Genomic DNA, 26,907 nt, shown 5'->3' with positions numbered 1-26,907 from the left:
AGGCAGAAGCATGCAGTGTACTGCAAGTCAAATAAGCCCAGAGGGAAAATGTAGGGAAGAGAAAAGCTAACAAGGCTAACTGTGGTATTTTATTTAAATAGATGTTTAGAAATTGAAACGAAATGTTTCTAGCTATGAGGATGCATTAAGCTAACGATTTCTCCTCATTGGCCTTCTCCCCGCTCCTTGCTTGATCCTATGATACCCCAACTTTACTGGATAGATGCTAAGCTCTCCTTTTGGGTGGTTTCAGATGTGTTTTATATCTATAAATATATTCAGAAGAGTAAAAGTAGGTTCTCTCTCTCCCCCTCTTCTTCTCCTCTCAGGTGATTCTCATTCTTACAAAGCTGTATGACTTCAACTTGGGAAGTGTTACCGAAAGCTCGCTCTGGAGGTAAGCAGATTATACATTGCATAGTATCTCCTGGGTAGATGTTTGCTGCATGAAATGTGAATGTTTGGGATGACAGAAGGAGAAAGAAAAGGTGTTTCCTTCCCCAAAGAAAGGTGAGGAAGCCTGTGTTTGAATTTTTGTATGAACATCATGGGCAGATTACTTTACATTGCAGAGAAGCTGCCTTGGATCTAGGGGTTCTCCTGATGATAAAGCTTCCTTTAGTTTGCCTCTTTCGATCAGTAGTGTGGTGAGACAGAGCTGTAGAACTGCCTCCCCAAACAGACATTGCTGCACTATCTGGGTGGGGCTGGGGAGGGTGGGGTTGAGGTTGTGCGGACACAACCAATTTGGTGCTTCCACTGGTCTGTCCACACAGCCCTGGACCTTACCACTGATGTGTTCCCTCCAGGTAGGGTCCCCTCCAGGTAAGGTGCCAAGACTTCGGTGTTGGGAGGGCATCTCCACTGTTCTGCAATACCAAACCAGCCGCTGCTGCTTTCAATCAAAGAGTTTCACAAGCACACATACAAACTATGGTTGGACCTTTTAAGATAAGAGTCGGTAAATTTTACAGCCTGGGGACCACACAGCTCCAAGGATGAATTGGGTAGCACAAGTGATGAGAGCAAAGGTTGGATGAAATGATTCTATGGTCCATGTGTAGCCCACTATGTATGTTCAGGTTTCTTTTCTAAGGCTATGAAAAATGAAATAAGGCCAGATTAAAAATGTCAATTAGATGGCAAAGGAATGTGTTCTCTTGTTAAGGCTTGCCTGGATGTTCGATAAAACATGAATGCAGAATAAACGGGTGACCCTTGAGATTGAACAATAGACCCGTATCCCATCTCCTACAGCATTTCTTCACATCCTTCTCTTAGCTGGTTAAGGGAAAGTCACTTTCAGGAACTGTTTCTGGAACATAACCAGAGAGAAAACAGCTTCCCTGACAGAACCTGTTAATGCATCAGGGGTTAATTGTTCCTAAGAGCTCTTGAAACTTTTCAATTTGCATGGTACCTCTAAAGCCTAATTGCACTGTACTGTGCTAATCCGCAGAGGTATAAATAACCCTGAGACTAATAGGAGGGAGCGCAGTCATTTCCACTTACTGCGTACTTTTCAGGGTATTTAAGCCTTGAAAAAAAACTTTTTTCCTTGTACCTAACAAGTGCAAATGACACAGTGATTATAGTATAGGCATAATTGCTGCACAATCTGGCTCTGCATAAATAATGTAACGAGCCAACAGAAATCCTCTACTAATGCTGAGAAGTGGCTGCAATGTTTGAGCAGGGTAGAAAATGACAGCAGTGTTGAACTTGGTGCCTTTTGGACAGAGAAGGGAGGGACAGAAAACTTGGGATTCAAAATGCGATTCTTCCTTTTTGCTTAAAAACCGTGCAAAAATGTTTGCTGCAATTAAAGATCAGACCTTTGTGTTTCTAAAATTACCCGGGAATATTCTGCATAGTGAACGTTGCTCAAATACTGGAAATGTTTGGATAGTGATGCTTGGAAATGTTCGACAAGAGTCATTTGGTCATGGTCAAGGCTTGGCTAGATAGCTCAGTCTTAACCTCAAGGTTGTGGGTTCAAGCCCCACATTGGGTAGAAAGAGTCCTGTATTGCAGAGGTTGGACTAGATGACCCTAATAGTCCCTTTACACCCCACAAGTCTATGATTCTTCTGTTTGCAGAAGCAGCCTTTAGTAAGTTTTGAAGATCAGAGTGGTTTTCATAAGAGAAACTGGAATGCAGGCAAGAGAACATTTCAACTTTGAAATTGAGCAGAGGTTGAAAAGAATAGGACAATTCTCAGTAACAGGAGGTGAAAGGAGGTCAACTGGCAAATCTAGCCAGTCTGGATGATACTTTCATGGCAAATCGTTCATACAGAGAATACTTTGTGTAGTCTGGACAGCCATGTCTTATTTCATGGTTACAAATGTACCTGAGTAGCTACTGCAGACCCAGGAGCTGTTAGTGAGAATCAGTAGCTATGTATGTGGAGAGCACAGTCCCTAGGAACCATGCATTGTGCAGAGACAAAATCAGCTGTTCCAATTTGCCTAAATGAGTTGCAGGACGCAAGACACATAGATTGTCCAGTTGTGTTAAGAATTCTTAGCATGACACTGATAGCTTCCAAACTGATTGACCTGGCCAAGTGGGAGTGTTCACTAGTCTGAAACTGCAATCTTTGGGTTACCGCAGTCCTAAAATGCATGCACTGGAGAGATGTGATTATTGATGTGAGGCCAGTGACGCCAGACGTAGTGACTGCAGGGGTAGAGCATGAAGGGCTTCTGGGGAGGCTGCTAGATGTACAGTTCTAACATCGCAAACTTTCTTGTCGGGGTGCTTGAGGAATTCGGTTTCTGTTAAATCTGTTGTGAACTGGCTGCTAATGTGTGGCTTTGAAAGTAATTGTGCTTAAAATAGGATGGAAGGGACTCATGAATGAAAACATGTGGAATTGACACACATCAGAAAAAGCATGAGCCATCCACCTCTAGCTACTTGTGATAGACAATTCAGTGCATTGCTTGTGACAAACTGCATGTAGCAATTGGCAATACCATATTTAATAGGGATTCTATAAAAAACGGGGATGTTTTTAATACTGTAACTTTGAATAAATCTAGTTCGTAAAATTTTATAACTAACTCTCTGGAGCAGAGACATTTTGTTGTTGTTACACTCCCATGTGATGCATTACCTTATTTTTGCATTTTCGCTGCTGAATTTTTCTCTGTCTTCAGCCATTCACACGTGATTGCATGAATAAAGTACTGTGGAAACGAACAGTGTGCAAATAACACTTCTGCAGTGATTGCTGCAATTGTAGGAACAATATACTTTCTGATGCACTCACGGAAATTAGGGCAAATTCTGTACTTTCTTTGCTCACATGACGCTTTCTCCATATGATCACATATACAGAGATGTGGAGCGATGATGGCTAAGATAATAACCAGCACCCTCTCTTCCATGTATCATGCTGATTTTTTGTTTTCTTTTAAATTGCATCTTGAAAGCTTCATATTTTATATTTTGCACTTTCTCTTTTGTCTTTCATCTCTGATTTTGATTTGTCTTATGCAAATTCCACTTGTTCACCACCAGCCCAAGCCTCTGCTTGAAGATTCAGAATTCTGCAGAAGTTCAAATTCTGCGATCAGAATTCTGTTTTCCTCAAGTCCTGTGTTGGGTTGGACAGCTTAATCATCTGGTTTGGCTTTCCCTGCTGTGTGTGTGTGCCAGTAGCTAAAGTAGCATCAAGGGATGCAACAAGAACGTCTAGCTTAACAAATTATGATACATACATGCCAATAAAGGGGGAATTTCCCTTTCTAAATATTTGCCAAAATATAATTAAAAAACAACAAGTGGTATTAGGACATCCTTTTTCTTTACTATGTAGAATATGTTGTGAATGCAGAGAATATGGCTTATTGAGCATGAAAAGCTATACCCTGCCTTTCTATTAAAAAAAGGAGGCTAAGGACATCAAAATCCACAATAAAAAACTAATCCACATAAGAAATAAGCAATAACACAATAAAAATAGCTACAAATAAGATAAAGCATATAAAAACATCATCCAATTAAAAACATCATTAAATTAAAACCTAGAGATGAAACGTATCATTTCAGGAGGCAAAGCAGCTGATTAAATGAAAAGGATTTTGCTTGCTGGTGGAAAGCCATCTAGAAGGGAGTTCCAAAGCCTGGAGGCAGCCGCTGAGAAGGTCATTTTTCGGCTTTCCATCAAGACAAGACAGGTGTTGGCAGAAAAGGGAGTACGACCTGTCAGCACCTGGGCAGGCTTGCATGGAAGGAAGTGGTCCTTTAGGTAACCTGTTCCCAAGCTATTAACTCTTGCAAAAGGCTGCATCAAGGTTCTATTCTGACATTATTGCCATTGGTTCTCACTGCTGGAAAAGAATAGTTGTGTTGTTACTCCTGCTACAGGGTGGATAAATTGCTCCTTTTCTTTTTCAGTGTTTTAGTGAGGGGCTAATCAGAGTCCTGCCACTGCACTTAGGACTTGGCTTGGGTCCTGTCACTCTCCTGAGAGGGAGAGCTTTTATCAAACACCAGCCTTGGAGCCACAATGTACTTTCACAGGAATGGAGATGCTGACAGGGCTGGGCCCAGGGTGTGTGTTAGGGTCGCCATTTGTACCGGAAAATTCTGGTGATTTCTGGGGGCAAAATTGGCACCTGGGGAGATTTTTAATTAAATAGTAAATGTCTGGGATTTCGTCTGTTCCCTGTCGGAAGCTGAAGCACTGTGCATTGGTTGGTTCGTTGTTGCCTCTGAGAAGGGTGATTTCGGAAGCCTGCCTACTTCTTGAAATATGGCAACCCGTGTGTGTGTGTGTGTGTGTGTGTGTGTGTGTGTGTGTGAGAGAGAGAGAGAGAGAGAGAGAGAGAGAGAGAGAGAGAGTACCAGCATCTCTGTTTTTGCTACCCAGTGTAGCCATTTTGTGCTGGCGCCCACAACACCCCTTTTATTAATATATAAGTACTTGCAACTTATATTTTTTTGAAAAAATAAATAAAAAAGCATTGCCTGGGCTATGACATATTCTGCCAGAAGGAGGTAGCCAACATGGTGCCATCCAGATGTGAATTTTAGCTCCCATCAGTCCCAGTCAACATGGCCAATGATCATGGAAGATGGGACAGAAATTGTACACAGCACCTTGGGACCATGTTGGCTTCTTTGTCTTAAACCAACAGTGTTTAGAAGATTTTTCTCCAATCCTTTTAGAGGATGGAACAGGGCAGGAAATGTCCCAAAGTATTCTCCAATCTTTCCTGACTTTACAGTACTTTCTGTATCCAAAGTTCAGACGGAGTTATCCAATGGACCCCTGGATCCAGTAGAGAAACCTTTTTTTTTTAAAGGAAGCTGTGCAGAAGTATAAACAATAACCTAATTCCAGCACCAGACTACTCAGGCAGATGCACTAATAAAGATCAGGGGACCAGTTAAATCAAAAATAATTAAAAACTGCATTTGAACTATTTTGCTAACAACTTGTATAACAGCTTGTTCTATGGGGTGGGTGGGGGCGGAATAGGCAACATGCCTGTTTAAATGCTCTGGGTCATGATCAGGACAGAGTAGGATGTCTCCTCACCTTCTTTGCTTGTGACAGGGGTTTATTTTATTATTAACATTTTACTGATTTTTAGCAAATGGAAACATGCAATTCACAGTACTGGGCACACGCCCTCTCAGCAAATGTACATAAATATCTCATATATTTTGGAAGTTCCCAGTGTTGTAAAGAAATGTAGTGAATGGCAGCAATTCAGTGTTATACTGCCCCTGCATCTAAAAATCCCCCTCTCTGTATACTGATCCCTCCTTACTTTGCCCTTTGCCATTTTAATTGGCTCCCTCCATTTGTTATATATTTAGGGATGAGCTAGTTGGCCTTATTCTTGTCTTGATGCCAATATACTCATGTTCCCTTTTGCTCATGCTTTCTAAATTCAAGGCCACTTTCTTCCAGGGTGCTTAAAATTGTAGAGATTTTTCCTCACTGTGCTGGCAAACCTTATAAAACACTGAATCCCAGACATACAATTTTCTCCAAGGTAGAGATCCCAATGCTTATTCATGTTTCTAAATGCAATTATTAAGTTTTGTCTAATCCTTTTTATATGGAAACGAAACTGGCAGATGGCAGTCATGACAAGATGACATCCCTGAGCAATGCTAGCGCTCTCTTCTTTATTATTAAGCTAACAATGGATATTATGCTGCCATTTTCAAGCTCACACAATATAAATTTCCCCCCCAGCAAATCTCAGACGTACCTAAAATAGGTAGATTGCTTTCAACCTAGAAGGTGCCTTGACATGAGTTTTGATTGATTTCCATTTTTGGTATAAGGATTTTGAAGAACCCAAAGTTTCTCCATGGAATTAAAATAGTGTGGCGGCCTGATCTTGTGCAGAAAGGTTTCTGCTACCCTGCACTTACATTCATGTCAGCTGGTTGGTATCCTGTGGGGAAGGGGAAGGTGGAGGAAGAGAGAAGATGTGGAAAACTACAAAGGTGTAGGATTAATATTTAATAGTGTCTAGTTCAAGTTTGTTCAAGTATTTGAACAAATATGGAAGGAACTGCTGTGTTTCAACTATCACTCTTCTTCAGGGGATCAATTCAATACCCAATAAAAATACTAGTTTTAAAAAAATAAAAGAAATGGGTTATAGGTGAATAGCCCTTGATAAATCTCTGAGAACAGCATGCTGGTCTACATGGGACATGGGCCTGATCCAATAGGGTCTTCTTAAGTGAAATATTTTCTCCTCATTTCCTTTGGACTTTAAGAGAAGAACCTGTGTAATTCTTCCTGTGAAGAAGAGTGATACCTGAAACGCATTGGGGTTGTCATGTTTTATACCTTATTTTATGCCTCACGTTATTAAAATAAAAAAAAAATTCCTTCCAGCAGCACCTTAGAGACCAACTAAGTTTGTCATTGGTATGAGCTTTTGTGTGCATGCACACTTCTTCAGATACCTTTAACATTATTAAAATGTTAACGCTCCACCTGTGTGGTTTCTCTCTCTCTCATGATTGGGTGTGCCAATGGGTTTCGACCTTGAAATATCAAATGTGTTAACCCTTTTAAAATTTCATGTTGGAATGGATCATGGAGAGAGAAATCCAGTACCTCATCAATAATTTGCCACCCACAGGACATTTTCCTATTGTTTCATGATGAGCACTCTAATGCTCCATGCTGGATTATGTTGATTTATTTCATGTGTATGCTTCATTTTACATTTAAAAAAACAACCAGTAGCAAAGTTGCAAACATTTACTGCGATTTGGAGAATGATTTCTCACATTTAGTCACATTCTCTGAAGAAGATCATTGTGGGAGTGAAATGCATCAGGACAAATGATTTTCCAAGTAGTATTATGTCTTTTTACACCACTGGAGGGGGTGCATAGGGTTGTTAGCGCAATGGCTGGTTGTTTCTGTCTCTAGGGACGACAGAGTAGGAACAGTCACAGGAAATGAGAACTATAGTCATGGTTGCAACCAGTACAAATAATGCATATTTTATTAGCGTCCAAATCAGGAAAAGAATTTAAGATGCTGCAGAAGATAGTAAACTAGATTTCTTTGTTATCCACCAGGTATTAGAACAGGCTTCCTCAACCTCGGCCCTCCAGATGTTTTTGGCCTACAACTCCCATGATCCCTAGTTAGCAGGACCAGAGGTCAGGGATGATGGGAATTGTAGTCTCAAAACATCCAAAACCTCGGAGGGCCGAGGTTGAGGAAGCCTGTATTAGAAGGATCTGATCAGTATTTGATGCTGGGTGTTTTTTTGTCAGTCCTCAATGATGAATAATTGGTTACTCCCTCCCACCCACCCACCCTATTTGCATTGTGTTTCCATTGCATTGAAGTGAGTGGTGTAGATCAGGCATAGGCAATCTTGTCTCTCCAGATGTTTTGGAACTACAACTCCAATGATCCCTAGCTAACAGGGCCAGTGGTCAGGGATCATGAGAGTTGTAGTTCTAAAACATCTGGAGAGCCAAGGTTGACTATGCCTTGCGTAGATTTTAGAACATAACAATAATGTAACTAATTACATTAAATTCATCCATGGCAGCCAAACTGCAGCCGAATGTAAGCAATTCTGCATGTGATGAACATGGGTTGGAACGTAAATGGGTCCTTTCTCACATCCTTAGATAGAAGCTGTGAATTTGTTGTGGAACCTGAACACCGACAAGAACGCTTCTGTAAAGAAGATTGAAGTTCTTTTTTTAAAAAAAAACACACACATTTTTTCCTTCCTTAGGAGTAAAAAAAAGTTGATGTCATATAGATATACTGCTAAGATGTCACCTCTTCTAGCAAACCATCATGGCAATATAGCATCAGGCAGAGTAATGCAGGCAAGGTGCAGAAGACTGTTGGTCGCACCCACAAAGGTAGAAATATAGCAATTAAAAAAAACCTATCTGCATTTTATAGAGGTTTATAGATTTGAACTTCACCATTGGTCTCTGCCCTTTATTAAAATACCTTCACTGTCAAGTCACATGAAAGTATTTCAGAGTTTCACAGGTCAAACTCCCAGGTGGTCCATTTGTTTTGTCATCGTAATTGCTCTATTGATGACCTTTCTGCGGGTCGGCAACTTTATACGATGCAGGGGTTTTTTTGGATTTATTAATTCTTTTTTGTTTTGCCAAGAAAGCTCTGAGACTAATTGCTGAGACTTCCCAGAAGATATTAGTTTACAAATTTTAATGACACTCATGATTTATTAATGCACTTCCCTTGCATCTGCTCATCTCTATTCTTGGTGGAATTCCTGCTGAATCCAAGTGAATTAATAAAAACAAAACTGCAGATTGTAATGGTGTTTTAGCCTGGCTGTTAATTAAAAGCTTTCTGCCCCTATTCACTCTTTATTCCCTTTTTTCCTCCTCCCCTCCCCGCCTTCAAATGCACTAGTCTCTAAAGACCAGGCAAGCATGAACCGGCAAAGCAGGTTCTACGTTGGGATCAAAATCAATATTATTGTGTTTTCTGAGCTTTCCACCCATACCTAAAACACAATGTTGAAGATGTTGCTTTGTACATGATTAATTTGCATGGGTTGTCACTGTCATTGGATGTGTAATGTAGCATGGAATTACCCAGTTGTACATGTGCAATTCAAAGCTGCAGGCATGATGTTATGTTTTGAGATACTTGGAAAAGATGTCATGTGTAATCCCTTTTCCCAAACTAAATAAAAGAATAAGGAATGTTCTTAATCTAAATGAAATTGATGGCCTGACCTACCCAATAGGATAGACTTTGAGCCTACGAGTCCTTTGAGCCCGTGTGGGTGTCCATTTCCATGGCAGCTTAGTGCTTGCGGGTGGAGCCACCCAACAACCACCAATCTGAAACAGGACCTTGGTCTACATTCAGAGGACCATTCAGTAAACTCAGAAGAAATGAGACTTGTTCCTCATTTTTGAAAGAATGTGCCTAGAACTATGATTCTCAAGCCAAACCCCCCCCCCATTAGAATAAAGAAATTCACATAGACGCAGACTTTTGGTTTAATGTTATTGGGCAAATTTTGACCACAACTTTATTGATTACAGGAAATGTGAGCGGTATTGGCTTAGACATTGGCAAAAGACTATATTGGACTCCTGCCCCCTTTGTAGTAAGTCAGTAAGGGTAAACCACCCAAAGGGGAGCTGCTTTGGGGGAACCCGCCTGCATCTCCCCCAGTATTCCCAGAGGCCTGGCATGACCCTAGCCCTTCAAGCGGACTTCGGACAGGATCCAGGCCCCAGGTTTCTTTCTTTAATGGAAATACCCTTGGACAAAGGAGGGGCAGGCGATGACCGACCTCCCTTCCCCCACTCAACAATAAGCCAATGCCTAACCGCCAAACCTTACAAAGTTGTGACAATTGCTAAGAGGTAGGCGAAAACCAAGTGGCCAGTGCCAATTTGCCAAATGGAAAAAATTCCTACCCGGTCCCCATCCCAAGACGGGCAACCAACCAAAGTCCAAAGCAAGGCAGAGTACACCTAAATTAAAGGGAGGATGGGCGGGTGTTCGAGAGTGCAAAGCAGGTGCTTGGCACATGTCACACTGCTACTTTTATACTCCCCCCCCAATGATCACCCCACTCAAATTGATTGGGCAAATAGCCCTGGGTAATCGTGGTGCCACCCTGGCATGAGGGTAATGGCTCCACCCACGCCAGGGTGGGGGTGACAGGGTTGAGGGCCTGCCCACAACCAGGACCATCCATTAAGATGATCCCACTTGTGCAACTGTTTGTTTGGTATTTGAAACTTGATAACTGTGAGTGGAAGAGTGTTGGGGATGTGTTTAAATGTGTAAGGGCAGTGGTTGGTGGATATGGGTGGGTATGGGGAAGGTGAAAGAATAATTCAAGAATTGTTGTGTTTTCTGTTGTCTTAACTACCAAATTCAAGGTCCAACAGGTGAGGTACACTATTTATTCATAAGGTTCTTTACAGTTCTTTGGCAGGGCTCTTAACACAGGCATATACAGTAATCTAGGGGATGGAAAGAAGGGAGGGTATGGAGATAAATGTTTTACAAAATGTAACCGTTAACTGTTAGTTCACCATGCCTGAATACATGAATGGGAAGTATGTATGCATGTAAGAGGATATGGGAGGTGTGCAGGGAGATGTACCCAAAGGAGTAGGGTAGAATACTTCTAGAAAACTAACTCCTTGGCTTATGAAATGTAGCAAGATTGAATTCAGGAGTTGCTTTGCAGCCAAGAACATGATGCTGCAGACCCTCTGAGTATTGCTATAGTTGCTATCTCAGCAAAGGTGCATCTGTTAGTAGGACCCCTCCTTTCCATCTGCTTGCTGTCGTTTGCAGCAGTAATTCTATTGCTTTCATTAATGAGCATTTAATATGTCTTGGGCTGTTTCATAAGACTTTTTAAATTTTGCCTACATTGAAAATCAGAAAACCTTGTTCAAAACAGTGAGGTTTGATGAATTGGTTTTGGCTCTGCCTTTAGCCCTCTGATTTGTTATGATTGCTTTCCCTGTATTGCTGCATGGCTGTGTTTTACTTTGTTGTTGCTCATACACATATGTAATATGTATATATATATTAGCAGTATTGATTATAATAATGATAATAAAAAAATTATTTATACCCCGCCCTCCCCAGTCAAAACCGGGCTCAGGGCGGCTAACACCAATAAAATTACAATAATACATAAAAGAAAAGAAAACAGATTAAAATGCAATATTAAATTTTAAAATGCAGCCTCATTTTAAGTAGTCCATAAATCAAAACCATGAGGGAGGTTATGGCAGTTCCAAACCTTTTTTGGTACTTCGTAAAATTGTCCAATTTGGCTTGGGCCAATTCAGAGGCAGCTGAATTTGGAGGTCAGAGTCTGCTCTGTTTTTCCTACCCTATTCACTATAGGGAATTAAAAAACCTGCATATTTAACCTTCTTCTGTTTGACAGAAGTGGGTGAAATTTGCAAGCTTAGTGGCCAATTTAGACTGAATAAAGCTTGTCAAATTACAGGTAAATTGGTCAAAGGACTTTTGTGCTAGACACAAAGGGCATATTTTTGTAATCATAGAAATAACTCTATATTTAAATTGAAGGCATGAATGTGATCTTCCTGCAATGAAGTGGTCTTCCTGCAATGGCAGCCATTAGAGTTTTAGAATGGGAGCCACTTAATCTCCAATACTATTTTGTGGGCAATTGACCTGAAAAATTGCAGGCATTAGGTAGATGACCCTGACTAAGAAACCTGTCAAGTTGCAGACAAATAGATCCAAGGGGCTTTGTGGTAGGCACCTTTAAAATTGGCAGGATTGGTGAGTGAGCAATGTGAGCAAGGGCACAGCCCCTGGTACATTAATAAGACTCCCTATATATCACATGCTATCTTGGTTCTTTCCCTTTTATTGTTAGAAACTACTACTACTACCACTAATGTAGCTATTTAGATCAATAGTTTAGTTGCTTTTTTTCAGCCAAGATGGCATCTGTTACATGCAAGTGTTTTCAGGCAATGAGTGCTGGCAGTCTGATCTTCCCAGCCCAATGAACAATGTTCCCATTTATCATATGCACAAGACCAATTAACTAACACTGCTTTCAGTACCTGGCTAAGTTTTTTGAAAACAGTTGAGAAATTACCTTTTTATTGGATCATCACTTTTGAGCTGTTATATACAACAGCTTTTCTCTGAAACATGCACACTGCAAGGAAAAAGAATTATCACTCTGGAAAGCCATTCTAAGAGAACAATGGGGGTTCAATGTACGTAAGCCTAGGGTTCAAATTGCAGCACAGACTAGACTAAAATCGCACTGAGTTCCAATTTTCTTAAGTCTAATCAATGACAGTTGTAACGATTAATGAGATAGGAAGTATTAAGTACTTGGCCTATGCAAAGTCCTATGCTGTGCCCAAGCCACTGCAGATTAGCAGGTGCAAGCTCTATATAGCATTTAATCCATAATGTATTAGCAGAATAGTAAAAGGTAAAGGTAAAGGGACCCCTGACCATTAGGTCCAGTCTTGACCGACTCTGGGGTTGCGGCACTCATCTCGCTTTATTGGCTGAGGGAGCCGGCGTACAGCTTCCAGGTCATGTGGCCAGCATGACAAAGCCACTTCTGGCAAACCAGAGCAGTGCACGGAAACGCCATTTACCTTCCCGCCGGAGTGGTACCTATTTATCTACTTGCACTTTGATGTGCTTTCGAACTGCTAGGTTGGCAGGAGCAGGGGCCGAGCAATGGGAGCTCACCCCGTCACGGGGATTCGAACCGCCGACCTAACCCACAGCACCACCCGCATCCCTCAGCAGAATAGTAGCCTTACACAATTGCTGGTATCTAACCACCAGTCAAGCCCAGTGTCATCTGGCAGTATCTTCAGATAGTTGCCAAAGGCCATTACAATGGATGCTGGCAGAAACTAATAGGCAGAGAAGCTGATTACTGGCTTGTGAGGCAGATCCAGGTCCCCTCAAGCTTGAAACCAGTCTTTACAGCAGCACTTGTTTCTTACTTCAGCATACCTAGAATTGGACTGTACACAACCATACCTCCCTTCTTCTCTACACCTTTTGTTCTCCAGTAAATGTTCAAGGAAGGGACGTGGGTGGCGCTGTGGTCTAAACCACAGAGCCTAGGGCTTGCTGATCAGAAGGTCGGCGGTTTGAATCCCCGCGACGGGCTGAGCTCCTTTTGCTCGGTCCCTGCTCCTGCCAACCTAGCAGTTTGAAAGCACGTCAAAGTGCAAGTAGATAAATAGGTACCGCTCTGGCGGGAAGGTTAAACGGCATTTCCGTGTGCTGCTCTGGTTCGCCAGAAGCGGCTTAATCATGCTGGCCACATGACCCGGAAGCTGTACACCAGCTCCCTTGACCAATAATGCGAGATGAGCGCCGCAACCCCAGAGTTGTCTGCGACTGGACCTAATGGTCAGGGGTCCCTTTACCCTTTACCTTTTAAAGGTGCAGGGAGAAATACTGTGACCTTGCTGAGGTTCCCATGAAGATGGCAGCACTTTCAGTTGGGTGGGTTTCCAGTTGGGTAGGAAATGTTGAAACTAACCAGCAGCTTTCTTTTGTTTAAAGTGATAAAAGGGGGAAGGATGGAAAGATTACCCAACCACTGCACCAAGTTGTAAGAATCCCCATCCCAATCTTTCTCCCCCACCCCCAAATGTCTGCCTGGCTCCCACTCCTGATCTTTGGGATTGGGATGGGTGGTCACACCCACCCACCCACCCTGCGAGGTCATAAAGTGTCTATAAATGTGGCTGGATGTGACACCTGATCATCCCTAGTTGACAGTTCCAAGGAAGCCGAGGGTTCTTATCTGACATGGATGTGCAGAACATGGAATGAGGCATATTAGTTGCTAATTAAGCAGAATAATTAAAGCAAAAGTGCACCTTTTTATTTTTCAGGATAAGGAGGGTAAATGAGAAGATGAGTAAGAACAACTCTGCTGCATCCTGCAGTGCAATATTCTTTGTATTATGGCAGCAAAAGTAAGGTTGTAGACTAGAGTATTGGTTCTAGTAATTGGGCAGCAATTGTTTGGTCCACATTTTAAAGCAGTATGACCCAATTCACACCTGAGAATGTAGATCAAAATGTCATTTTCCTTCAATTTTTGTACAAACCTGCATTAAATGGGTGTATTTGGAATAAAATAATTTAGAAATTCACACGCATTAATATTTAATTACATATTTAAAGATGATTTTGTGTGTGGATTTAAAATCCACAGGTAAATGTGAAATGGAATTAAAAAAACCTTATGAATGAACAAATGAGAAATGGACACAGACTGAAAATAGTCTGATTCATTCACCCCTATCCCTAATTCATTTCAAAGCTAGATGTTACACATTTAAATATGACTGGGTTGATATCTGGATTGTGTTAGGAACCAAAAGGACTAAAAGTAGGCAAACGTTCTCTTGAAGTCCTGAATAAAATGATCTGACACACAAGATTATGGTTCATGCAATGGAACTTTAAAAATCAGACCTGCCATTTTCAGCTAGGGTTTTTGTTCTGGCTGTTCGATGCAGAGTTTGTTTGTATAACAGCAGCTGTAAATGTTAAATAGATAATCCTGCGTAAGTGTCCCCTGATGATTCAAGAAAAGTTACGTGAAAAATTAGAGTTGCCGGTTCTTGGCACATCACAGGAGTGGGTCATGAACAATTAGTTTATAGCTTGGCAAAAAGCATTCCCTTTCAATAAGTGAAATAAGTCCCACCTGTCTAGTGTTCTCTAGCGGCGATGTATTCCTGATGACTTCCCTCTCCCACATTTAATAGAATGTGGAAAGGGACCCCTGGGTGTCATCTAGTTCAACCCCCTACAATGCAGGCACCTCAGCTAAAGGATCCCTGACAGATGGCCATTGCTTAAAACTTCCAAGGAAGGAGAGTCCACTGCCTTCCACTGCCAAACAGCTCTTATAGTCAAAAAGTTCTTCTGATGTTTAGTCAGAATCTCCTTTCTTGTAACTTAAAGCCATTGGTTTGGGTCCTACCCTCCAGAGTAGAAGAAAACATGCTTGCTCAATCTTCTATGTGATAGCCCTTCAGATATCTGAGGATGGTTATCATATCTCCTCTTTTCCAAGCTAAGCATACCCAATCCCCTCAACTGCTCCTCACAAGGTTTGGTTTCCAGATGCTTGATCATCTTGGTTACCCTCCTCCGCACATGTTCCAGCCTATCAATATTATTTGTATATTGTGGTGCCCAGAACTAGACACAGTGTTTCAGGTGTGGGCTGACCAAGGCAGAATAGAGTGGTGCTATTACTTCCAGATCAAGATCTGGACACTGTATTTCTGCTGATGCAGCCTAGAATAGAATTAGCTTTCTTTGCTGCTGTATCACACTGTGGACTCATGATTGAGCTGATTTACCGATTGAGCTGCTTTAAAATGTAGTTTTTAGGTGTTGTGGTTAAGGGAGATGAAAAGAGACTTTAAAATGCAATTAGGATGGGGAAAGCTTTGCATGCGATTAAATTCAAAAGGGGTAGCAGTCTGCATGTAATAACATGTATCTTTCAATTTACCATGAACTTTTACTCTCTTGTATCCTTCTGTTGGAAAAATGTGCTTACGATTTCACAAACATGGGAGTTCAAGGCAGAACCAGACAGTGATTCTGCACGGCAATTGGCCTTGCATTATGAAAACTAATTTTGGTGCATAGTTATCTTACTTGCTATGGCTTCTAGATGATCAGGTTCAAACAAAGACCCTTTACAAATTCAGAAAATACGTTAAAGCCCTTCAGGGATGCTTGGGTTAACTGTTCCTGCTGTTGCATCTGATAATCCCTGTCTGCCATTAACACATTTGGTGCATGTGATTAAAGGCTCTACATCCCCAGGGCCGTCTTTACTTGGGGGTGCAAGGGGTGTGTGGCATCTGGGCGCTGAATTCTAGGGGGTGCCAGGTACCCGCTGCTGAAGCCGTCTAAGCTCTTAATTATCTACCTGTTATTAAATAATAATTTTGATCAAGCTAGAAAAACAAAATACATATATACCTAGGTGTTACCGAAATGTATACCTACTGTTTCACTAAAGGACTTTTGACTGTGCGCTCATTTACCAAAGATGTGCTGCGCCAGAAGCAGTGCTTTTCATTCACAACAGCTGCGCATGTCAGGATGTAAACAAGAGATAAGGCATAAGTGTGGTGCCTGACATTAGCCCCCAAATTAACTTTTATTATGCTTAACTAAATTTCAGGATGTTGGGCAGATCTTTGCACCCTGGCAGCGCATATGTTAAGACAGCGCTGTACATCCCACTCACTTCTAAAAGACCACAGATAGCTAAAGACCAAAGGCCTGGTTAGAGAGGAAAGGTTTTTCCTGGCACCTAAAGCTATATAATGATGGTGCCAGGTGAGCCTCCCTGGGGAGAGCATTCCACAAACATTCCATTGTACAAAAGGTCTGTTCACATGTTGCCACCTTCCGGATCTCTCATGGAGGAGGCATACTAGGGGTTCCTAGTAAAGGGGCTGTAACCATTTAGTTAATTTAAGGATGCTTGCAGAGCGTTTATCTGACAATGAATTTGGTTGCATTTCTGAAGGAAAAGTTGCATATCAATAAGATTCAGGAACATTTAATATCTAAATAGCTATTTAGGCACACTGGGAATTTTTCTTCTTCTTTAAAGGCATTCTTAAATCTCTCTCAAAAGAGATACAAAGTAGGAACAGTGCTGTAAAATAGCTCCGAGAGAGAGGGTGGGAGGGAGGGAGGGAGAGAAAAGAAACTGGAACCTGTTATGAAGAGTGGGAAAAAGAGTGTGAACAGTGAAGAAATATAGCATTTGTTGGCTAGGAATATCTGTGCTTTCAGGTGCTCTCTCCTTCCCAACCTCTTCATGACATTTTACAAAGGAAAGGACAATGATTGCAAGCTGGGACAGGTTGATGGGCCATATATTGTCCCACAAGCTATTACAGGTGAATTTGCGGCCTTGGAACAAATCGCACATCCACCCTGACTTGAAACAATGTGCTTTTCTTTTGAAGCATCATTTTGGAACAATGAATGTCTATTTCAACATGCCAGGAAATTGTTTCAATTGGCATCTGAAAATAAAGGTTTATTTTGGCAGTTTTGAAATGTTGCTGATAGCAATTTCCCCCTCTCTACATTGAAAAATGGCATTCTTGCTGGAGCATCTGGTATTATTGAAACTGCATCCAATTGGCTTTGATCTCAGTCGATAGATCCCAGATTCCACCTTAGAATAGAGAGAGATGTATAGTACTCCGTTCCTGCCTTGTGTCCATGACTCTGGTGTACTAATCATTACATTGCTGGGCAGCTAGCTCTTAGGTTGCTGCCCAGAAGACAGCGCCACCTCCTGAACTATTGAACAAGTTGCCCCTGAGTGTTAAAATAAGGGGAGTGGTGGCAGCTACTCAATTTAGAGTCTAGTATAAAATCTGTTTGGCACAGTACTGCTTGTGGGTGTTCCAACATCATGTGAAGTGTTTCTGAGAGTAAGAAATACAAGTATCACTGTGAAGGAAACAGACTGCCATATGTGTGCATGTGTGTAGCTTTGGGGTTTGGAAGTTAACTTTTGAAATCTTAATGGTATGGGAAATCAAGTTGGAATCAGGTAAAATAATCGAGAGAGGTGTAGATTGCATGTAGGCAATGTCTGCTGTTGGGGAAAAATATTATCATCTAGCTTTCTTGTGTTTGTGGATTGGGAGTCATGAGCAGAACAAGGTGTGATCTCAGGATGCAAAGGGAACACTGAATGGCAAAAAAAGCATCAATGCTGAAGTAAATATTTAGCTTTAGGGACTGTGTCTCAGTAGGGAAAGTTGGATTTCATTTAACCTTATGTTTATTTGGCTGTACTTTTGCTCCACTGGGAAGAATACTTTTTGTGCGTGTAACTACTCTTCTGTTAAAACATTTCCCCTAAGAATCAGCTTTTTATCTTTTTAGAAAACTTCTAATTTTGCTACAGAAAACCTGAGTGACCTCACTTAATATGCAAGCTCATGTTCTTTTCTACCTTGAGTAGATTAGATACAAATAAAGCTTTAAAGCCGTATAGTGGAAGGCAGCCTGAAAGTAAATAAACTATTTCACCTGGTGGCCATGAAAGTCTAACAGGATGGTTTGCAAGTAGAGAGGAACCCTTGTTTTGTTAAGATCTCCCTTCCCTCTGATGGCACAGGATGAAACGAGGGTGCTGTGACAGTCAGACTGCAATTCAGGGCACACTCATTTTGGCTTGATTGCTGGAATAGCATAGCTCCTTCTTCCGCATGAACTGTCTATCAGCTGAAGTTTCCATCAACCTTCTGAAGCAGCTCTTGGCTTAGGCAGGTGGTTAGACCAGGCATCCCCAAACTTCGGCCCTCCAGATGTTTTGGACTATAATTCCCATGATCCCTGACCACTGGTCCTGTTAGCTAGGGATCATGGGAGTTGTAGGCCAAAACATCTGGAGGGCCGCAGTTTGGGGATGCCTGGGTTAGACCATATACTATACAGTAGTTACCATTCCATGGTGGCCAACTGACTATGGAACATCTTCAAATCGAATTCGCTAAGCTTATCTACCTTCTACCATCTTTTACATTCCAGGTTAAATTTGTCCTGTTGCATCAACATTATTATTTTTTTACATTTGGACTGCAATCCTACACATACTTACCTGAGAGTTAGCTCCATTGGGGCCCACTTCTGCATAGGATTGCACTGTTAGGCTGAAATTCGCTACACACTTCCTGTTGTAATTAGACCTGAGCAAATATGCATAAGACTGGCTAGATGGGAGGTTCCAGCTGAAGAACCTCCTAGAGAAACAGCAGACAATCCCGTCCCGCCCCCAACTCGTCCCTTGCAAATTTCTCCCAACCCCACCCCCTTTGGGAACATTTTTTGTTCACTCCCCCTTCCCCTCATATATTCCCCTAAGAAGAGCCGGCATAAAGTTTTGAGTGGTACTACATTTTGTTGATATTTACATGACTTAGGATGGGCTGTACACTCTGGCATGAAGTTGTAGACTACAACTTCTATCATCCCTGACCATTGGCCATGCTGGCAGAGGCTGATGGGAATTGGGAGTCAGGAGTTCAGCAACATATGGAGGTCATTAGGAAGACTACCCCTGGTGCAGAATGTTTTATCCACTTTCTTGTTTAGTGTTTCTGGCTTTTACATTTTTGTGTTATTTGTTATTTCTTTCATTGCTGGCACTTTCAAAATGATCATTCACTGTATCTGTAGGCCACCTTGTAGACCAAAATGTAGGGAAAGTAATATATAAAACTGTCATATAAAATAATGAAATAAACCTCTTGTGCATTTGCTGTTAACCAAGCGTGCCTGTGCTTTCCAAAAGCCACTTTTTTGTTTTTAGTAAATCCTAAACTCCTATTGCCATGTGGCCTTCTTCCTCTAGAGGAATGCCTGTTATCTCTAGGCTGGTCCACCAGAGGCTAATACAAATGCTACAGCAGGCTGCGATAGGGGCTGTTATCTTTACACATGACTTTCATAAAGGTTAATAATTGGAATAAGTTCTGGCAGTTACTAATTAGCACCATTACACAATCAGTTCACATTCTAGAGGCATTAGGCATACTTAATCAGTCAATTATCATTGATCTCAGAAAGTGCTTCCTCTAAAGTTAGCAAACGGTAAGGTGCCTTTGCAAGGCTAAGTTTGACAGCACACAAGTGACCATGCAGACGAGGAGCCTCATATTTCTAGGAATCGGTGTCCGGCTCCTCATGACAGTGGATGGATATATATTAGGGAAGAGATGCCCCAGACCTATTGTTGGCGTAGGACTTTCTGACTTAAGCCTTTTCTGTGCCCTTATAAAAAGAAATGGTTTCTCCCAGATGTATGGCTGTAATTCATCTAACAATAAGCTTTCTCGAAGCTTCGTACTTTTGGCTAGATGTTTCAATCTGACATTGGCTTAGGGAAGCTGGTGGAAGTATTTAATAGCTTCATTGAATCCCAATTAGCGTGATGGGATGAATAGTTCCCAATGGAAAGCCATAAGACAAGGCATTTTACATTTCTTTCTTATGTTCTCACACAGAGGATGAAGTGTTGCAATTGGGGGACAGAAGGGAGTCTTGGAAAAGGCCGGTAAAAAACAACAACAGGTGTCACCTGTGCAAGCTGAGGAATGAGCAAAATGGACTTCTGTACATATGATGGAATTATTATGGTGTGCTTTGATTGTGAATGGATTTTGTAACTGATTCTATCACTGTAAACTGCATAGAAGGCATTTTGAGCATATTAGTTGCATGTACATTAATAAAGAAGCTTAGTTTCTGAAGACTGGGCTTTGCAGGTTCAGATCTTTGCTCTAGAAGAGGCAGGCTCTCTGTTTATAAGATTAGCATTGCTATGCATGGTGGGGAACGCCTCCTCAGGCAGCATTGGCACCAAAAGAGATCAGCCATTTGCTCTAAAAATAAGTGCAAAGAACCATAAAGACTGAATAACTTTGGAGGGGGTAAGTAAGGCTGGCCCACACAGGAGGCAAGGTGAGACTACCACCTCAGGTGGCAGGATCCACAGGGGCAGCAGATCCAGTCTCACTGCTGCTACGGTGGCAGTGATGGCTGCATCACACTTTTTGGAGGCCAGATCTGCTGCCTCAGCAGTCATCTTTCATGCCTATAAGCAGCTTCCTGGCAAATAGGAGGCACTGCTGGTCTCCTCTCACCCCTTGGGAGGAGATGGCTGAGGCTGCCCTCTGGGGCCTCCTGGGCTCTGCGGCCACTTGGCATAGAATCATAGAATCACAGAATCACTTGGCATGATTGAAAGTGGGTCGCTTCCCCCATCTGTGATGGTCTTTGATTCCCACTTCAACCATCAGGTAAGGTGGATTTGATTCCCCTCTTGTTCCTGGGGTAGATCTTCTCCCACCACTGGTTCCCTGGTTGGGGAAGATGCCCTTTTGTAATAATAATAATAATAATAATAATAATAATAATAATAATAATAATAATAATAATTTATTACGTTCAGAGACCAGCTTGTAAAACACATAATGGGACTGCACTCCCAAAAGTAAAGCAGACATTTAAAACAATATACAGCAGTGTTTAAAAACATGCGAAACACATAAACACATAAAATCTTTGGGGAAAACTACCATAGAAAATTGGCGCAGAGTCACCCATGGGTCTGAGTATGGGGATTTTCTTGAGGGACTAATTTGTATCGGGGGATGGTTTGCGCCTACAGATCCATAGACAGAATCTGGCAACCATCCTGGTTGTCTTGCGATTTTTACCTAAAAGGAGAAGATCGAATTCGTGTTTTTCCAGGAGGTCAGCCAGCCTCTTCACCAAGTGGTCAATAGTATCTCTACGTGCCTCATTATAGAAAGGGCACCTAAAAAATAGATGTTTGGGGCTTCCTATATCCCCCAATGATGCCCTTTTGTGGTTCGCCTCAGGTGCCAAAATATATTGGGTCAGCCTTGGGGCTAAATGTGGCTCTAAGTGCACTGCTCCGTTAGAACAAAATCCTCCTGCATTGTTTTGTTTTTGTTTTTGGTAAAGAGTTGCTAGTGCATCATGCAAATAGGATTTGGATGCCCTTCAGGGTGTCAGTGATTGCACTCAGATCTCATCAGCAAGCAGAAACTTGAATCATTGACACACACTTCCCCTTGGGTGCCTTGGGATATCCTAATGATTTGGGAGTTTGAAATATAATTTTCTGTCTCGCTTCTAGTCTAATTATGAGAATGCATGGGGCAAAAACCAGCCAAGTGATATCAAACAGGGCAGGTGATGTATGGCTGCTTTTTCTGCATGGTTGATTTGAGCCCGGCCTAGCTGCATATTTAACGGCCATGGCAGGTGATGTTTGATACCTAGGAAAACTAGAGGTTTTATTTCAATATTCATGCTTTCAATAGCAGAAAAATAAAGCTAAACATTGTATGCATTTTGTGCACTTTTTACGTTAAAGTACTTGCTTTTCTGTGCATTCTCCAGTAAGATGTGCATTTTGAATGCTCTTTTTTTTGTCGTCAAATATGTATCAAAATGCTTGGCAGAACTAAGAGAAGTATGTAATCATCCTGGGATTTGCATTTTAATCTGAAAGAAAAGAAACTGGGGGTGTCATATGAATGTGCTGCAAAAGCCATACAAATTCCTACCCCATCGCTATTTCTGATGTACTCTGGAGCAGCAGCTGCATAGAATAATAGAATTGTAGAGTTGGGAGCCAATACATCATGTAGTCCAACCCCCTCACTGACATTTTCTTGAGTACTATTGAGTTTATTTCCTGAATAGGGTGGCTAGCACCATTACAAAGGACAGTCCTTCTTTTGAATATGAATTAGTGTTTATGAACATAGTCACAGGTAGGTAACCGTATACAAGATCTCAAAGCAGCTGTTTTATTACAGAGAAATTTCAGGAACAGACTGGAAAGAGAAGTTGCTGAATTGGAACTCATTACCAAGCTTAAAACCATGGAGCCACCTGGGATGAATAGAGACATCGGATTCTTATCTCATTATGCATGATCAAGCTTTCTTTAGCGCCTCAGCCCTTGCTTCCCCCCCCCCAGGACTAATTGCAGCCATCAGCAGTCGTTAACAGCCATCCACAGGTTTACCACTCCCATCAGCCCATCACCCATTCCCACCCACCCCCACCACCCTCTGTAGATATATAAGGGTCTGACACTTCTGTTTCTAGTGTATCTGAAGAAGTGTGCATGCACATGAAAGCTCATACCAAAATAAAAACTTAGTTGGTCTTTAAGGTGCTACTGAAGGAATTTTTGTATTTTGTTTATGAACATGTTAAGCAAAGTTTTGTCCTGTTTTTGGTTCACCCTGTTCCTGAAGTGCAGGTTGTGTCTAAGGCACGTTAGATGTAAGTGCAGATGCAGGAAATGTTAGCATCCGCTTGCAAAGCCCTTTCACAGAGAGCAGCCTGAATTTCCAGGAATGCTCTACTGAGAAGAACTCTATGAAATATGAATGAAAAATTGCTTTTAAGCTTTTCATATAAAATGCTGGCCTGTCAAGTCAAGGTAGAAGTGCTGGAGATCTCCCAAGGTGTATAATCTCCCTTAAATGTTTCCAATTTACACTGACACACACACACAAAACAGATAACTCAAGAAGCAAGGTTGTCTTATGGAAGAAAGGTGACTTCCTCAACATTTTAATCTCTTACGGAAAGAAGGGCTTCTGTGTGGATTTCGCATACTGTAGCACATTCTAAGTAAAATATACTGGTTGATGTCTAATCTAAGTCCTTATGTGGAATATATTAGTTTTGTATGCTTATAATATATTATACTGGTATCCAACTAAGTTCTAATTAATTAATTGCTTAATTTCAATGGATCTACTTTGCCTACAGCCCTGTATTCCCAGTAAGAATTCTCCATGGTTCTGATTATCCAGATAAACAATAAGCTAATATATTTATCTCGTTCCTGCTTCTCCCACCCACCTACCCATACCCCTGTCAACCGGCAAGTATTTTGGTGGGTTTAAATATCAAATTATCAATATCAATATCAAAAAAGCACATCATTTGAACGCACTCAACTTACATGGTGAGCTTTCTTTAATTTATTTTCTCTAGTTTGCTGCTGCTGCTGCTGCTGTTATTAAATACGAATATGTACCAATCTGTTTAGGGATAATCAAATAATTTTTTTTTAAAAAAATTAAATAGCCCCCACGTCCCTCTTGCAACAATAGGCTGCATCTGTATTGAAATTGTTTTTAGATTTTTTATTACTTTATTTTTTGTGTGTTTGTTGGTCTGGGTGGGCTTCTTTATGAAGGGTGCACGATATTGATGTTGATGATGATAAAAAATGTAGCTAACTGATCACAAGAGCAATGGTTCCACGTGGGGTGGGCTTGTTTGAAAGATTAATTTATGTAGGGTTGCACAAATGATTAATTTATGAAACGTGGAAATGACTTCTTAATTTGCTTCACCCTTGGCCTTTTTCTAAGTATAGGTATAATAGTGAGTTAAAAGATGAAGGATGTCATGCACTTGATAAAGAATGGGCAACATGGAAATTGAATTTCTTACCTTGGTTTCTAGGTTGTGCAAACACATCCATCATTGGGGCAATTTTTCTTTGCTTCACTTGAGAGCTCTCTTTTTCCCTAGAAGCAGTCAAGTGTTTTGCCTCAAATGGGTGAACGAGAGATGGGGGAGGGTGTGCCTATATCTGAAGGATTAATAGAGAACTCTTGCGCAAGCATTCAGTAAAACTAGATATATTGTAGTAAACTTCTGGTGCTTCATATACCAGTTCAGAAGCCAGGGATGATTTACTTAGTAATAATGGTTTTCTGGTCTTGGCTAGACACTGCTAGCATGTGTGAGAGGGGAAATGATCATATATTTTATTTATTTAACAAAATTTATATACCACATGATTTTAAATCAAAACTCTCAATGCATTTTAAGTACTATGCTTGATAGTCCTTCATATTTGCATACATTTCTATTTTGAACAGTGTTACTATAGGTTTTTAATATTTATATTTGTGGCAAATGCCATAAACTTTGTGTACATTGACCTTTACTATAATTCATATTTTAGAATGCCAGTGGGAATTGACAGACACATCTGATATTTATTGGAAAATCTCAAGGCCAATCATGTACCTTTGGCTAATTTCCAAATCCCATTCTTGCTTCCATAAAATATTGGTAGAAGATGAATTTTAGAAGGACGGGTTGGTAAAAATCCTACCATATGATTGCGACACAGACATTTTATACATTTATTTCTAAATCTCTTTGGCCAATAGCCAGTCGTCCCCCCCCCCCCCGTCATCATTTATCAACAAATGCCCACATTTTCTGTGTGGTGTAGTGACAATATCATTTCTGACATTCACTCAAGAGCCACTAGTTTCCATTGATAAATTTTACTTTATTCGTTTATTTAACGATTTCTTTTTTTTCTTTAGAAATGAAATGCAAAACTGCATGCTGAAAGTTAAGAAAATACATAAAGCATAGTAACCCCCCCACAAACAAACCACAGTCCACATTGCTGAACCCGATAAACCAAAACTTTGTCTGTTTTTTTTAAAGAAGCGGCATTAGAACAGGAAGACAGTGCTTCAGCTCAGCTAGCCTAGGATGTGAAATACAAATTTCTTAGCACTTTTCCTGCAGCTTTAAATAAGAGGGAGCTAGATGAATCTCTCTTTGGAGGAATTTCCACACCATGCAATGCCACAGTAGGAGATTCCCAGATGGCTCACATCGTCCCAATTTTCACAATTTATGGTTTAATTCAAGCACTTTCCTTGTCAGATGTTGTTGGACTCCAACTCCCATCACAAACAGCAATACAGTTATAAGGTGGGCAGAAAATAACGAGTCTTGTTTTTATGAAACAGCTGCACCCATAGCTGCTGTTTGATACTTAGGGTGCAATTCTGTACCCACTTACCTGAAAGGAAGCCCCACTGATCTCAGTAGGGCATATAGCAGTGGCAAGGAACCTCTGGCTCACATCTCTGACCATCTTGAACCAAGCCACATCTATTTGCCCTAACCTGACATCCTATGCATTGTCTAGAATTGCACAGATGAGCAAATTTACACATACGGATCTGTCCTAGTGTCATTCTTGCCTAGTCACCTGCTCGTTCTTTATTCTACGAAAGAGTCTTTACCTGAATTGTATATAAGCTGCCACTGAAATATCTCTCTCACAAACCTTATTATTTTAAAGGACAGATGATGTGGTAGCACTGGGAGTTACTTTGTTAGCAGCAGGTTCATTTTTTATTTTATTTTGCTGTGCCTCCATCTCTGAATGGGTATGGAATTCCCATAAGGCTTTGCACAAATTCCATTTCTTGCCAGCCTGTGCAGGTGAACCTTTAAAAACACAAATTGCTTGGGAGATAAATGAGGATTGCTTGCTATGTTTAATTACACAGTCTTCTGTAATGTGTCTAGAACAGGCATTCATCTCGCCATGGTAATTATTCTTAGCATGCCCATCTCAGCAAGATTATGCTTTGGTAATTGGTTTTGAATCTAAGATCCATTTTATTTTAGAAGTTCTTTTCTTTAATTCTTGATATCAAGTGTTTGGGGAATGAAGAAGCAATGTACACATGATAGAAACACGGAGGTGGAGGTTTCACTTTCTTTTTAAGAATGTTGTCCAGCTGGCACTGGGCGAGGGAGCTTTGGAGAAAGGGGGAAACAGCAATTGTGGTAGCATTGTTCTTTGATAATTAGCTGGTCTAGACTGTATGATGCTATGACACTGGCTGCCATTGTGTGCTGTGCACAAACTGGAGCAAGAGAGCTCTAGAACTGGGATGAAGAACCATTTGCAGCCTAAGGGTTACACTTCATCCAGGCAAGTAGGAAACATTACCAGACTTCAAAGATACATTCCACCCAGACAAAAACACTCATAGAGGATGAAAAACAGGGTTCATTGGGGGTTTGGTCTGGGGAGAGTGGATATGGCTAAGAACTGGTGAGCGTCCTGGGGCTTGGAGAGGCTTGGAGGGCCTGAGCTTCCCCATCTCTATTCTAGAAGGAGACAGCTTGCTGGGTAAAGGATCTCAGTGAGGCCCAGGAGAAATGGAGAAGCTTATATCCACACTGCTGGCTGCTCCTTTTCCTATTCATCTGTTGGGTCATTGCTCAAATTCCTTGCAAATAGACCCTTCCTACAAATGAGATCCTTGACAAGAATGCTTCACTGCAGCTACACAACAGTCATTTCCAGATGTCCTATGGGTTCATTGCCACCTTTACTCTTGGAGGTCTGAGGGACCTTTCCCTGATTTCCTTCCCCATTCCTGAAGCACCCTCCTTAATTTGCTGG

At 41.3% G+C, this 26,907-nt stretch overlaps 1 protein-coding gene across 1 annotated transcript in view; it reads left to right on the top strand.

Annotated features, from left to right (window-relative positions):
* SORCS3 (sortilin related VPS10 domain containing receptor 3) overlaps positions 1–26,907 on the top strand; it is a 415,691-nt gene that overhangs the window by 136,460 nt on the left and 252,324 nt on the right. Inside the window, exon 2 of the mRNA XM_035133724.3 lies at positions 330–397. Within this exon, the coding sequence (XP_034989615.3) occupies positions 330–397 (68 nt within the window). The remainder of the gene's footprint in view (positions 1–329; positions 398–26,907) is intronic.

Source organism: Zootoca vivipara, chromosome 5 (assembly GCF_965207765.1).
Source record: "Zootoca vivipara chromosome 5, rZooViv2.hap1.1, whole genome shotgun sequence".
Classification (NCBI taxonomy): Eukaryota; Metazoa; Chordata; class Lepidosauria; order Squamata; family Lacertidae; genus Zootoca; species Zootoca vivipara.
Note: the sequence above shows the minus strand (reverse complement) of the source record. Positions and strands in the feature narration are given on the sequence as shown.